This window comes from Peromyscus maniculatus, chromosome 2 (genome assembly GCF_049852395.1).
Source record: "Peromyscus maniculatus bairdii isolate BWxNUB_F1_BW_parent chromosome 2, HU_Pman_BW_mat_3.1, whole genome shotgun sequence".
NCBI lineage: Eukaryota > Metazoa > Chordata > Mammalia > Rodentia > Cricetidae > Peromyscus > Peromyscus maniculatus.
This window is the reverse complement of record NC_134853.1, coordinates 66,137,285-66,151,797: the sequence shown is the minus strand read 5'-3', so window position 1 is coordinate 66,151,797 and position 14,513 is coordinate 66,137,285. Positions and strand designations below refer to the sequence as shown.

General features: G+C 52.2%; 1 protein-coding gene across 2 annotated transcripts; it reads left to right on the top strand.

The window, feature by feature from the left end:
- The first annotated feature begins 5,051 nt into the window (after nt 1-5,051).
- On the top strand, nt 5,052-10,638 carry Aqp3 (aquaporin 3 (Gill blood group)). Of its 2 annotated transcripts, XM_006985942.4 has the most exons (6): nt 5,053-5,236; nt 8,088-8,214; nt 8,546-8,683; nt 9,004-9,122; nt 9,385-9,602; nt 9,687-10,638. In XM_006985942.4, exons 1-6 carry the CDS (start codon nt 5,129-5,131, stop codon nt 9,853-9,855), a joined length of 879 nt encoding a protein of 292 aa, XP_006986004.1. In that variant the 5' UTR covers nt 5,053-5,128; the 3' UTR covers nt 9,856-10,638. The 2 variants fall into 2 exon arrangements, with proteins under 2 accessions (XP_015860013.1, XP_006986004.1); XM_016004527.3 differs by lacking the exon at nt 9,385-9,602 and having other exon boundaries at nt 5,052-5,236; nt 9,687-10,037.
- The last annotated feature ends 3,875 nt before the right edge of the window (nt 10,639-14,513 follow it).

Below are 14,513 nucleotides of genomic sequence, written 5' to 3'. Positions count from 1 at the left end.
TGTCAGAGTCCTGTTTGCTGATCCTGAGACAAAGAGGGATAAGGACCTCAGTGTGCCTTGGCATATGTCTGGCTGACGGAGGGTGGGTATTGAAAAGATGCTCTCTGTTGACCTGCAGCCCCAGGATCCTAGACAGGCACATCCAAACACAGACGCACAGTGAGCAGGTTGAACTGCCCACATATAAGTAAACGGAGCACTGTGAGAATAAAACACACATATGCCAGGTGTGTCTCCTCCCTCATGCACACTCCTATGGGAGCTGGTACACGTTCATGGTCCAGGGTCCTTGTAGCACTTGGGTATATACATTATACATGCATACACATGGACTCACATACATGCACCTTTTTTTTTTTTTTTTTTTTTTTTTTTGGTTTTTCGAGACAGGGTTTCTCTGTGTAGCTTTGCGCCTTTCCTGGGACTCACTTGGTAGTCCAGGCTGGCCTCGAACTCACAGAGATCCGCCTGGCTCTGCCTCCCGAGTGCTGGGATTAAAGGCGTGCGCCACCACCGCCCGGCACATGCACCTTTTTTTCTCCTTTGCTCTGGTTCCTAGGCCAGACTCTGCTAGGAACAGGCCTAGGATGGGTAAGGTGGAAGATGGGGTGCTGTGGACTGGGTTGTCTTTTTAAAAAAAAAAAACAAAAAACAAAAAACAAAAAACAACAAACGTGATCTCGGGCTGGAGAGATGGCTCAGAGGTTAAGAGCACTGGCTGTTCTTCCAGATGTCCTGAATTCAATTCCCAGCAACCACATGGTGGCTCACAACCATCTGTAATGAGATCTGGTGCCCTCTTCTGGCCTGCAGGTATACATGCAGGCAGAACGCTGTATACATAATAAATAAATAAATCTTAAAAAAAAAAAAAAAAAAAAAAAAGCCGGGCGGTAGTGGCACACGCCTTTAATCCCAGCACTCAGGAGGCAGAGCCAGGCGGATCTCTATGAGTTCAAGGCCAGCCTGGGCTACCAAGTGAGTTCCAGGAATAGGCACAAAGCTACACAGAGAAACCCTGTCTTGAAAAACCAAAAAAAAAAAAAAAAAAAAAAAAAAGACATGATTTCTCTGGCTGGGCAGTGGTGGCACACGTCTTTAATCCCAGCACTCGGGAGGCAGAGGCAGGCGGATCTTCAAGTTCGAGGCCAGCCTAGTCTACAGAGACAGTTCCAGGAAAGGTGCAAAGCTACACAGAGAAACTCTGTCTCAAAAAAACAAAAAAAGAAAAAAGACAAAAAACAAACAAACAAACAAAAAAAAAACGACATGGTCTCTCTATGTAGTCCTGGCAGACCTGGAGCATGCCATGTAGACTAGGCTGGCCTCAAACTCAGAGATCCTCCCAAGTGCTGGGATTAAAGTCGTGTGCCACTGTGCCAGGATCTCTTGTCTTCTATTCATGTTGAGGAATCCCACCTGAGGTAAGGAGAGGCCTAGACACACAGCAAGGGTGGAGAGCACAGGGCATCCTGGCAGGAGATGTGCCCCACTCCCATAAACCACAGTTGGAGCTCTGGCACCAGCAGGTGTTGTATTCCATTTGAGTCACAGGCTGGCGATAAGCCCAGCAGGCAGTCACTCAATGATGGCTGCCTGATTCACTATGGGGCCTCCCAGCCCAGGGGGGAAGGGGTGTCTGGGAAAGGGGCATCTCTTCGGACCAAGGACTGTGAGAAGCTTCATGTATTGGTTCCATATACCTGGGAGCCTATGGCGCTTTCCTGTGTCAATGAAATCCCTTAAGCAAAGTTAAGTGCCTATAGGTAAGAATGTAACTACAAGCTGTGTGTGTGTTTGGAATGTCAGGTATTTCTCCTTAGATGCAGGCCCCACTGGGTGGGGTCAGCTTACGGCTTTCCCTGGGTCCAGGTGTTGCCCGCCAGAGCTGTGTTGGGGCCTCTAAGCCTGTCATGGCAGCTGCGTGATCAAGCTGTTTTGCCCCCCTCCACATGTATGTGTATACATGTATATGCATGCATGTGACCGAGCAGTTGTGAATCTACCTTATATATTGCTAGTCCTCAACACTAGGATTTTCTCCTGAACATCTTTTTTTCCCCCCTTTTGAGGTAGGTTCTCACCATGTAATTTTGGCAGGCCTGGAACTTGCTATATAGGCTGACCTCAAATTCACGGAAATTTGCCTGCCTCTACCTCCCACACACTGGGATTAAAGGTGTTCACCACACCACTGTGTCTGATTTTTTTCTTTCTTTTGGTATTTTTGCCTTTTCATACCATAGTGCATGTGTGAAGGCCAGAGGCAGCTTATAGGGGCCAGTTCTCTCCTTCCACCACAGGGGTCACTGGAATTGAACACAGCTCACCAGGCCTTGAGGAACGTGCTTTTCCCGGCTGAGTCATCTCACTGTTCTCTTTTGTTTTTTGAGCAAAGGTCTCCTGGAGCCCATCATGTGCTCAAACTTGATCTGAAGCCAAGAATGACCTTGAACTCCTGATCCTCTAGCCTCTGCCTCCCAAGTGCTGAGATTATAGGCATGTCCCACTCTGCCTTTCATATGGTAATCTTTGTTTCAAGGATAGCCATTGCTCAGAGGACAGGTCCCCGGGGCCTTCTGCTCACCTAGAATAAGTCCTCCTGAGAAATGTGGTTTCTTTGGTCTTCCCTGGCGATAAACGCTTCTATACAGACTGTGGGTGAGAGTACACACTTTCCTCGAAGTCAGGGGAGCAGGGCTCAGGCCACTAACTCTGTTTCCAGTTGATCAGTCATTCAATTTCTTTTTTTTTTTTTTTGATGCCAGGAATCAAACGCAAGACCCTGGACATGCTAGATAAGTATTTTCCCATTGAACTCCACCCTCAGCCCAGTTTCCCAGTTACTAAATCAACCTGGGTATAATGGTTCATGCCTAAAAGCCCAACACTTGAGAGATTTGCCAAGAGCTAGAGGCCAGCCTGGGCTACATAGTGAGTCCAAGGCCAGTTTGGGCTACAGTTTGTGTGACTTTGTCTCACAAACAAACAAACAAACAACCCAATGTAAATAAATAAATGCAGCACTGGGTGGGGGGTGGAGCTCAATAGCAGAATAAATGCTTAGCGAGCCATGCTCCAGGCCCTGGGTTTTAATCCTGAGCACTTGAGAAAAATGAAATAGAAGAAAGAAAAAGGCAGGGAGGAGACAGGCAGGCAGGCAGGCGGGTAGCACTAGGGACAATGTTGCCTGTGATGCTCTCCCTGGCTGACGGATCAGACGTTCTTATAGTTTGTCAGATGAATTCTCTCTCTCTCTCTCTCCCTCTCTCTCTTTCCAAATTTTAGATTTTTGAGACGTAGTCTCTTTTTTTAGGGGGAGATTGAGACAGGGTCTCACTATGTAGCTCTGGCTGTCCTGGAATTCAGTATGCAGACCAGGCTGTCCTGAAACTCACAGAGATCCACATACTTTCACTTCCTGAGTGCTGGGATTAAATTCGAGCACCATCATTTTTTTAATTGAGACAGGGTTTTTTGTTGTTGCTGTTTTTGTTTTGGTGTGTGTATGTGTGTAGCACTGGCTATAAACCAAATTGGCCTTGAACTCAAAGATCCTCCTGCCTCTGCCCAGCTATTTTTATTATTTTTAACTATGTGTCTGTATGTAGGTTTGCCCACATGAGTGCAGGAGCCCACAGAGGCCAGAGATATAGATAGAATTGGTGGTGATGAGCTGCCTGATGTGGATGTCGATCTGTAAGAGTAGTTCACTCTTAACCACCGAGCCACCTCTCCAGCCCCCCACACCCCAATGTTTTTGAGACAGGCTGTCAATAAGTTGCTCAGGCTGGTCTTGAACTCACCCCTTAAGACAGACATACCTTGAACTTGTAAACTTCCTGTCATCCTCCCAAGTAACAGTGAACTCTCCCTTTTTGAGACAGGGTCTCATTATGAAACCTAGGCTGATTCTAAATCCACAATTTCCCCACCTCAGTCTCCTGAGTGCCAGGATTGCAGGTGTGTGCCATGATACCTGGCTCAGTTTAATCTGTCTTTTAAAAAAATGAATTAATTATGCCAGATGTGCTGGCGCACACCTTTAATCCCAGCACTTGGGAGGCAGAGGCAGGTAGATCTCTGTGAGTTCAAAGACCAGTCTACATGAGTTCCCAGCCAGCCAGGGCTACACAGTAAGACCCTGTCTCCAAAAAAATTTTGATGTATGTGTGGCACACATACCACTATGGATGTGTGGGATAAATTCTCCCTTTCTGCCTTCAAGTGGGTTTCAGGGATTGAACACAGGTCATCACTCTTCCTGCTGAGCCATCTCCTGCCCCCAGCCTAATTACTTAAAAGGATGGATTTACTTCAATGGGAGGTCAGCCAGGTGGGAAAAGCAGAGAGTTAAAAACAGCTGGAATTCACCCTCTGGCAAGATGTGGCATGTCAGGACATCTGCAGCTCAGCCTCAGAGCCACGGGTACAGTGCAGGAAGGCCCTGCAAGAGAAAGTCCACATACCCCAGCCGGCACGTGCACATCAAAAGTATGATCAGGTACACAGGACATATGCAGTGTTAACACAGCTATGGACGTAAGGGACTATCCCATGCAGTATGTGACATGTTCCCAGAGCACAAGAAGGGCTGGTGAATTCTGGTTAGAACTCAGCACGCGTGTGCCCGCCAGGGTAGGCACTGTGAGTTCTCTTCCACTTGGGGCCCCTAGCCTCCTTTTCAGCCGCCTGACTGAGGACCTGCTCATCTTGTAGCAAGCTGGTTCCTCTTCGTGATGACAGATTTCACCCCTAGCGTGAGATGATGCCCACAAGACTCACTGTGACCCGGGGAGATCGCTTTTGCTTCAGGTCCTTTTTCGCAGTACTTCAGTCCTTCCCTAAACTGACTCCCTCCCCTACGTGTCCTCCAGAGCCAATCCACCCTTAAAGCTCCTTAGGACCTTCCTGGCCAGCTCCTGTCACCCCGCGTCTCCACCAGAGCCCCTAGGCTGGGCGGTGGCTGGGGTGGCTGCACTCCGATCCGCCCCCGGCAGGGCGCTACGGGCGGGGCCGCTCTCCCGTACATATAAAGGACGCCACCTAGGCTGCGGCCGCCGCTCTCGGTGCCCGCCGCTAGCCACTTCTCGGCCCCACGCCCGACCGCGTCGCTGCCTGCTTTGCCATGGGTCGACAGAAGGAGCTGGTGAACCGTTGCGGGGAGATGCTCCATATCCGCTACCGGCTGCTTCGCCAGGCGCTGGCGGAGTGCCTGGGGACCCTCATCCTTGTGGTGAGTGCAGGGAAGTGAGCACCCCGTTCTCTCTCCAGCCCTCGTGCTCCCCAATTCCTTATTCCGAGGGACAGCTTTCCAAGGCCGATCCGACCAGTTCCCACTGCTCTCCAGGCTAAACCCTCAGGGTCAAGCCGACCTCCAAAGCCCTCCCTCATCTTCACAGTTCTAACTCAGTTCCTGACAGCCCTGACTCTTGAGAACGAACGTGAGCAAGAACAACTCGCTCCTTTACCCCTGGAGACCCGGGCGGACCCCAGGCTAACAGAAGGGTCACCCCTACAGTTTGGGGCCGTCAGCCTTTTACTTCCCAGTCTTGCAGCTCTTCCCAGAGCCCCAACCCCAGGACACAGTGAAGGCAAACGGACCCCTTACTAGGTTATTTGGGTCTTGGGTGTCTGGCCCCTAATGAATAATTAAGCCTCGGGAAGTCCAAAAGTTGCAGTGAAGTGAGGACAGATTACCACAGGTGGGGGCAGAGGGCGCAGGTCTCTGGGGCTGCTAGAGGCAAGATTGGAAAAAGGAATGTCCCGAAGATAGGGTGGGAGGAAACAGGGTCCTAACAGAGGGCTGGGTGTGTGTGCGCGCGCGTCTCTAAATTTGTTTCCCTCATGTCTAGTACTTCAGATCTCGCCTGCCACCCACTTACTCCCAGCGAATCTGCAGAAGATTGCTGGCCCTTTGATCCTTCCTCTGCTTCTCAGTTACTCGTGGCCCTCTGATCCCCCATGCTGAGGTTTCTGCAGGTTCACCCTGAGCTGTTCTGGGTAACTCTGGGTGCATTTCTTAGTCTGACAGGCAGTTAGGGTGCTCATTTCCTGTCCCAGTTACTCCGATTTTCTTCGTTACCTTTGTTTTCCTCTGAGGCTCTTCTGAATTAAGTTGTCCCATTGCAGTGGGTGGGTTACTTGAGTTCCAGTGCCCCCGAGTCCTAGGTAATATAGATCAGTTAAATGACAAGAGGGGGTGGTGGGGCAGGGGGTGGTGGGGCAGGCTGGGGAGAAGAGGCCCCAAACTGGCCTCTGACCTCACAGACTAGTGGCCTATCAGTTGTCCCCATCCCCTCTCTCCCCTGGGCCAGGAAGGGAGTCGGGGGACACTATCGCCCCCCCCACTCTTCCCTATCTTGGTTTGTGAGTCCAGCCACCTGTTTGGGGGCACCAAGGACAAGGAAAGTGTCTTCCACGTCCCAGAGAGCTTCTTTATCCCTTCCCAAGTCTCAGATCAAGTCCTCTGTGAAAAGAATAGTCAACCCTCGCTGGGTCCCAGGATCATTTAGCTTATCGTGGACCACAAAAAAGAGGGTGCTGGATTTGTGGTGAAGGCTTTCAGGCTCAGGTAGATGTGAGGTATCAAGTGTTGGTGAAAAGCAGAGCCGGGGTGGGGCAGACCTAGGGGACACCCTGATGGGTGAGGGCCTGCCTGGGTACCTGTGTTGGAGACCCAGAACCTTGCCGCGTCAGAATCCGGGTTGTCTTTGGGGGTGAGAAAAGCCCTCTTTCCTGAGGTATATAGTTGGGTGGGGTGAGGGGCTAGCTGAGAACCTGGAGATGGGGGGGAGGAGGTGGAGAAGGAAGAGGAAGATTAGCCCCAAGGTGGTGGAACTGGCTTTGATAGCTCCCCGCGCCAAGGCCTCTTGGCATGAAGCCAGGTCTGGGCCTCAGGCAGGCAAAGAGCTCAGGCTGGGGTCTGGCTGGGCACAGTGCTGAAGACCTCCACGTGCCTCCACCCCGCACTCCTACAATCTCCAACCCTTGCTTCACCCCTGCCTGCACACCTGTGCCCTGAATCACCTCCACTGGCTCCCCTGTCTCATCTTTCTGGGTGATAATAATCAGTGCTTAACAACTCAGTACATGGCGCGGGCCCATTAGAGTTAATGGAGCGCGGCCTGCTGGCTAGCAGGGCACTTTTTTTGTTTTTTTGTTTGTTTTTAAAGACAGGGTCTCTCTACATGGCCCTGGTTGTCTTGGAACTATGCAGACTACGCTGGCCTCGAACTCACAGACATCTGCCTGTCTCTGCCTCCTGGGTGCTGGGATCAGGCCCAGCTCAACATAGCACTTTCAGTTATGGAGAAGTGAGAAAGGAGACCCAGGGCTGGGCTGGAGGAGCTTTGAGGGACGCTAGAGACTCAGGACGACAGTATTTTACAGCTCGTGGAGAGTATTTCCCCTTTTGAACACTTACTGTGTCCGTACATGCTGAACTTGAGGGACTCGGGTCCCTTTCAGTCCCTCTCTCCCAGGTAGAAGGTTAGAACAGATCTCACTGGCGTTGGAGAGAAAAGCCTCTTAAAACCTAGTCTTTAGGACTCTCCTCCAGGCAGAGAGAGGGTTGGAGAAGGGAGGGGAAGGTTAGCCTGGGGAGGTGCTCAGAGGGACAGATCCAGGAGAGGGAAGTTGTTAAGTGAGGAATGTGGTGAGGGCTGGGCACTCAGATATTTCAAGAGTTGATTCAACCTTATTTTTGTTCTCCCTCCAATCTCCGGGTCCCCCAACACTTCCACTATGACCTTAGCATTGGAACAGCTTGCGTGCAGGGGCAGGGCACTTTCTACCTGTGTGCCAGGTCTGGAGGGCAGAGGCAGACACTGCTAGAGTGACGGCCCCCTCCCATGCCCTTCTGAACCAGGGGATATTGTTCGGCCATCTGGGTTCCCGGTCCTCTACCCATCCCAAGTCCCTCCCACGGGGCTCTGCGATATTCAAGATGGAACGCAAGCCGGAGAAGGACCTGTGATTACAGCAGGGAGGATTTGGGTTACATTCCAGGAAGGACCTCCAGTCTTCTGTGTTAGCAGGAGCCGCTGGTCTCAATGGGACTTCCTTTGTTCTGTTTTCCGACACAGATGTTTGGCTGTGGCTCCGTGGCTCAGGTGGTGCTCAGCCGGGGCACCCATGGTGGCTTCCTCACCATCAACTTGGCTTTTGGATTCGCCGTCACCCTCGCCATCTTGGTGGCCGGCCAAGTGTCGGGTAAGGCCTCCACCTCAGTCTCAGGCCTCGGCCCTCATCAGCATTTCCAGCAAGTGTCTGGCTAGAGAGGAGAGAGGGAGGGCTATCCCCAAGTGCGGGTCCTAACCGTGCCCTCAGCTTGGGGACCTTTGGAGACAGGGCTGGGAGAGGCTTGACACTCTGGAACCCTTGACTCTCACCTTGCAATCAGAGATTATCAATCTGGGACACAGTCCAACGGCCGTGCGGGCCAAGGAAACCTTCCTGCAGCCCAGAAGGGAGGTGCGCATGGCAGCCCTGGCCTCCCCACGGTGGTGGGCTGCAGCTAATAGGTTCTAACCCCTCTCCTCAGGAGCCCACTTGAACCCCGCTGTGACCTTTGCCATGTGCTTCCTGGCACGCGAGCCCTGGATCAAGCTGCCCATCTACACCCTGGCGCAGACGCTGGGGGCCTTCTTGGGCGCGGGCATCGTTTTCGGGCTGTACTATGGTAAGCATCGCCCATGCTGCCTTTCTCCACGGCACTCTCGCTCTTTAAGTACCTGTTGGCGCCAGGCCCGTTGCTGACAGCCGAGTGAGGCCTGCCCAGGCCCGGGGCTCATGACTCATGAACACTCAGGCCCAGGTTGGGGGCTCCAAGGGAAAGAAACAAGTTGGGCAACAACCAAGTCTCAGGTCCTCCACCCCACCCCGCCGCCTGTGCCTCCGGAGTAGTATGCTTACCCATGACCCCTGGCAGGGTGGGGAGGGCGCGGCTGAGAGGGGAGGCCCTGCCCGCACTCACAACGGATCTACTCTGTCACCAACCAGATGCAATCTGGGGCTTTGCCAACAATGAGCTTATCGTCTCCGGCCCCAATGGCACAGCGGGCATCTTTGCCACCTACCCCTCTGGACACTTGGACATGGTCAATGGCTTCTTTGATCAGGTATGGATCGGGGACATGCGAGGTGAATGCAGAGGAACAGACTTGTTTTGGACAACACTTCTTGCTTGTAGCAGGATTTCTCAATTTGTGGGGGACCCCCGGACCTCAGAACATGGTGGCGGGCGGGTCCTTTATAAAGCATGGAGCTTCCCACTGAATTGCTGGGCTTACAAGCATCCTAGTCAGGGCAAGGCAGAGGGAGGGAGGCATGGGAGCATTGGGGAAGGGGCCTCTCTCTCACCTTGTTCTCTCGGCTTTCCAGTTCATCGGCACAGCCTCCCTCATCGTCTGTGTGCTGGCCATTGTTGACCCCTATAACAACCCTGTGCCCCGCGGCCTGGAGGCCTTCACCGTGGGCCTTGTGGTCCTGGTCATTGGGACCTCCATGGGCTTCAATTCTGGCTATGCTGTCAACCCTGCCCGAGACTTCGGCCCTCGTCTTTTTACCGCTCTAGCTGGCTGGGGCTCAGAAGTCTTCACGTGAGTACAGCTGCCGCGCTCAGCTTAGCTTGCCTGTCCCCTGCCCTGCCCGCCTGTCTCTGATCACCTGTCTCTGTCCTCCAGGACCGGCCGGCACTGGTGGTGGGTACCCATCGTCTCTCCACTCCTGGGTTCCATCGCTGGCGTCTTCGTGTACCAGCTCATGATTGGTTGCCACCTGGAGCAGCCCCCACCCTCCACCGAGGCAGAGAACGTGAAGCTGGCTCACGTGAAGCACAAGGAACAGATCTGAGTGGGCAGCAGCCATCCCACTGTTCACTCTCTTGAGTATCCACTGACTGTGTGGGGGCCGCTTCCTAAACGCACCCTTGTGATGCCTCTCACAGGCTAAGATGCTCCTGTATCCGCTGCCCCTGCTGGATGGCCCTTTCAAAGTTTCTACTGAACTTCTGCCCCATAAAACATTAGGCCCCCACTCTTAAGTCAAGGTAGGATAGCAAGTTGGACCAAACATCCTTTTGTTTCCCCAAAAAGAAGGATGTGCCGGTGTGTGGGCTGTTCTCTAGGCATTCAGGGCAAGGGACCAAATTTTCAAAACAGACCCTAGCAGCTCAAGGAGCCCAGGAGAAGGGAGTGAGGACGGAAAGTACCAGAGTGCGCATGCTTCAGGGACTCCACGTGGAGGGGGACCCAGAAGTGTGCTTCTGAGTATGTGTGCGTCTGCTCTTCTTTTACAGTGGGGTTCTAGGCTTTGGGAGAGGGAAAGAGATAAGAGAGGCCCAGCTCACATCTGGAGCTGTGACCCCTGAGTAGGGGCTGTGTAGTGTATTTCTGTCATAAGATAGGCATTGGGGTGGGGATGAAGTCCAGGCCGCAAGTTTCATATTTTCTTTTTTTTTTTAAAAAAAAAAATATAAATATACACGTACATTTTATATATATATGTTACAGTCCTAGGAATAGGGGTAGGGAGACTCCTTTTTAAAGGGGTTGTTTCCTTCCTTTAATGCTCCAATCAACAATGTACTATTGCCTTTTATAAAAAAAAGAATAAAATGTATGCATAAAACAGGAACTGTGCCTTTCTGCTTCTTTTTTTGTTTGTTTTGAGAGAGTCTACGTAGCCCTGGCTATCTATCCTGGGACTCACTCTGTCGACCAGGCTGACCTTGAACTCACAGAGATCCTTCGTTGGCATCAAAAGCATATGCCATCCCATCAGAGTCTGCTCTTTCTGGAACTAGTATCAGAGCTTTGGTGTTATTTGAGCACACACCCCCAGGTGTCTAGTCTAGAGTCCCATCTCCGCCTGTATTTAGTGATCCCACTTTCCACCCTCCTGAGCACCTTCCGAATGCTTCCATCTTGGGGCTGGAGAGATGGCTCAGTGGTTAAGAGCACCGGCTGTTCTTCCAGAGGTCCTGAGTTCAATACCCAAATGCTTCCATCTCCCCTGAGGCAGGCAGAGCTGCCCAGAGAACTGAGAGGGTCAGTCAGTCCCCAATCAGACTGGGAACTCTGTACTGTCCTCTTCAGCTGCTTAAGCTCCGTCCAGACTTCTTAGCAGCCCCCTGCAACTGTGGGTCCACACAGGCTCCCCAGGGGTAACACCCTGAGAATGGGGCTCTTTCCAAGGTCCTCACCGTATCTGAGAATGCTCCAAAGTCCTCCACCCGCGTCCAGGTTCTCCAGAACCTGTAAGCCCTGTCCTGACCCACCCCGTTACAATGCTCTCTACCTTCACTCCTGGCTACTTCTCTGCGGCCCTGGGCTTGCCTGCTTCATCATCCCATCTAGAGTCACTTGCCTGCACCGAGAACCTCTGCCGTGTTTACTGGAGTCCCCTTCTGCCTCATTAGTCCGGGACACATCCCTGCCCAGTAAGGCATGGGTTGTGTGACGAGCCAGCACACCTGAGCCAGGAAGTGCGCCTCATTTCCGGCTTCCTTGCTCTATCTGACTTAGATTTCACCAGGAAGATGAGGGGGACCTTCCTGCAGAGTTAACCCTGTGGGAGCCAGAGGCTTTGGGGCCTGTACGGTTGTGCTTTTCTAAGGCTCTTGCACCCTAACCCCTTTACAGATGAGACCCAGGCCCAGAAAGGGTGGGAGGCAAGTTTAGACCATGACAGCTAGCACTGTGACCTGGGAATGGGTTCGAGAAGACAGTTCCTCCATGGACCTCTACCCTTTCCTTGTCCCCAACTCCCAAGAGGCATGTCTGGAATGCTGGAGAGACCTGAGCCAGAGGGAGTGTCCCTTTCCCAGACCCTGAGGGGGAAGAATGGTGAACCCTGGGAGGAGAAGGTGCCTGCAGAGTTTCATTCGGCTTGCCATACCAGCTTCATTCAGCAGCCATACCGGTTCCTCCTCTTTGGGACCCCTCCATCCATGACCCTGCCCACCCCCACCCTTCCTTTCAAATCCCACCAGTCAGCCAGTGGGTGGCCGGAGGTCTTCAGGCGCCATGACCCGAAGACGGTAGAACCTGGGATCCAGACCACAGCCCCTCTGGTGTGTTTGTGTTCTTTCTCTGGGCCTTAGTTTCCTTGTCTGTGACACTGGGGTTACTAAAAGGAGTAAATAATAGGAGATGATTCATAAGAAGGGCTTAGCAGGCCAAGGCACCTGCCGTCCAGTCTGACAAGGTAAGTCTGATCTCTGGAACCCAAACGGTGGAGGCAAGAACTCTACCCCCAAAAGTTGTCCCCGAGCCCCACACTCGCACCCTGGCCTGGTCACACACACATACACACACGCAACAATAAATGTGATTAAAAATATAAGTGGGCCTAACAGTGACCAGAAATCAGTAAATGACGCCCGGTGACTTTACTCTCAGAACCAGGACGGGTGGGGAAGCCGGGGCAGAGAGGGGATGCCGGGAGCTGTTTTGTAAAGGTCATTGAATCCAACAAACATCTTTCTCCTGCGATGCCTTCCACAGCTGTGCATTTCCTGAGAGGGGAAGGAGGAAGGGGGTGGTGACTTGCTCCTCTGTGTCCAAACCCTACAAGGCTCTTGGGATGGGTATGCGAGGCAAGACCGAGCCACAGTGTGCAAGGCAGAGGTGGACAAGGGGATATGTTGGATGGACTGTCAGAGCTGGTTAAAGCCGGGAGCAGTGAGAGGGAACAGGAGTGAGGCGGCCACCTTGTGACCCCTCCAGGCAAGGAACTCCCCATGAATACTCCACTCTGAACAGGCAAATTTACGGCTATTAGCAAATGAATTCTGGAAGGAAAATGCTCTACTTCCTATAAGAAAGTTTCTCCTCCGTTTCACAGAATTTGTTTTCAGGGAAGCTAGGGAGAATTGTCCCATGGAAGGGCAGCTGTCTCTGAGGGCTTGCAGAAGGCTCTTCCTCTAAGCTTCAAGTCCTAGTCACAAACCCCTTTGAAGAAGCCATCTTTCTTCTTCTTTTTCTGAGACAGGGTTTCTCTGTGTAACAGCCCTGGTTGTCCTGGAACTCGCTCTGTAGACCAGGCTGGCCTCAAACTTAGAGAGATCCACCTGCCTCTGCCTCCAGAGTGCTGGGATTAAAGACCTGCAGCACCACACAGGCACCATATTCCTTAAAGCGCCGATTTGCTCCAATCCGCTCCCTGGAAATTGAGCTTGGCTGCTGTTTGGATACCTGGCTCTGTGTCTGTGCACACAGGCAAATGCACATTTCCTGGGGCTTCTTGTGGGGCTCTCTTTCAACCATGTCGGGCTTTCTGCGTCTCTGGCTTTCTTCATCTTTGGCTCTCTCTCTGTGTGTGTGTGTGTGTGTGTGTGTGTGTGTGTGTGTGTGTGTGTGTGTGTGTGTGTTACTGCCTAGTTCTTCACATAGCTCTGGAGAGGCATCTTGTATATACTTGAGTCCATTTCTCTGTGTAGTTGGTGTACATCTCTAAGTGCAGGTAGCTGCAGACGGCCTTCTATGCTCCAGGGCATGTCTTCCTAATTCCTGGTAATGAGCTCTGGCTTGCTTTGCCTTTTTTTTTTTTTTCTTGCTGAAAAAGTTGGGTGGGGCATCCCTAAGCTTGGAGAAACTTGGATGAGGTAGAGTTGGGTGGGGTGGGAAGACAAGACAAGAGCCTACTCCACCCAGTATGGAGGCCCTAGAGCCATGGTTCTCAACCTGCGGGTCGTGACCCAAGTGGGGGTCGGGTATCAGATATTTACATTACTACAATCCGTAACAGTAGTAAAATTACAGTTATGAAGTAGTAACAGCATAATTTTATGGTTGGGGGTCACCACCACATGAGGAACTAGATTAAAGGGTTGCGCATTAGGAAAGTTGAGAACCATGGTCCTAAAGGCTAGAGAAAGCTCCGCCCCCCCCCCCCCCCAGGAAATAGGAGGGTGTTGGCTGAGGGAGGGAGGGAGGAGCTTGTGTTTCTGAGAAGGCAGCTGAGCTGTCCCAGGGAGGGATGGAAGTGGGAAGGAAGGAGGCACGAGAGACTGCCCATCCCTTAGGCCTAAAGGGGGTCTTGACAATAGAATGCCTAAATCCTAAGAGGACAGAGGAGTGGGTGTGTCTGCATATTATCTGGGGAGGATTCACTGGGGGACCCAGGGAGGGGCTGCACGCTTCTGAGCTTTGGCCACAGACCTCAGGGTAGCAGCAGAAACAGAGACTGCCTTAGGCACCATTGCTGTGGGGGGGCTTCAAAGGAACACCTCCTCTTCAAAGAAAGCAAGAATTGGACCTGAAAGTCTCTTTGGATCCCAATCCAGACCTCTAGGTCTCTAGGACTGCAAGCTAGCCCTTGCCAGCAACAAGACACAGGCAGGTGGGAGTCTCTGCTAGCCTGGTTCCCATCTCTGCTGGCTGTGCCCAGGAGACTAAGACCCATGAACCGTATCACCTCTTGCTGTGGTTCCCAGTTGACTTTGGCAAGTGGAGGCATATCTAGGAAATAAGAGGGCAAGAAGGGTGAGAAAGGAAGGTCAAGTTATT

Bases quoted from the DNA above. Each gene is read 5' to 3' on its own strand.
- Aqp3 (XM_006985942.4), top strand. From the start codon at position 5,129: ATGGGTCGACAGAAGGAGCTGGTGAACCGTTGCGGGGAGATGCTCCAT. The intron at 8,684-9,003 runs GTAAGCATCGCC...GTCACCAACCAG, and splicing joins CGTTTTCGGGCTGTACTATG to ATGCAATCTGGGGCTTTGCC. The intron at 9,603-9,686 runs GTGAGTACAGCT...TCTGTCCTCCAG, and splicing joins TGGGGCTCAGAAGTCTTCAC to GACCGGCCGGCACTGGTGGT.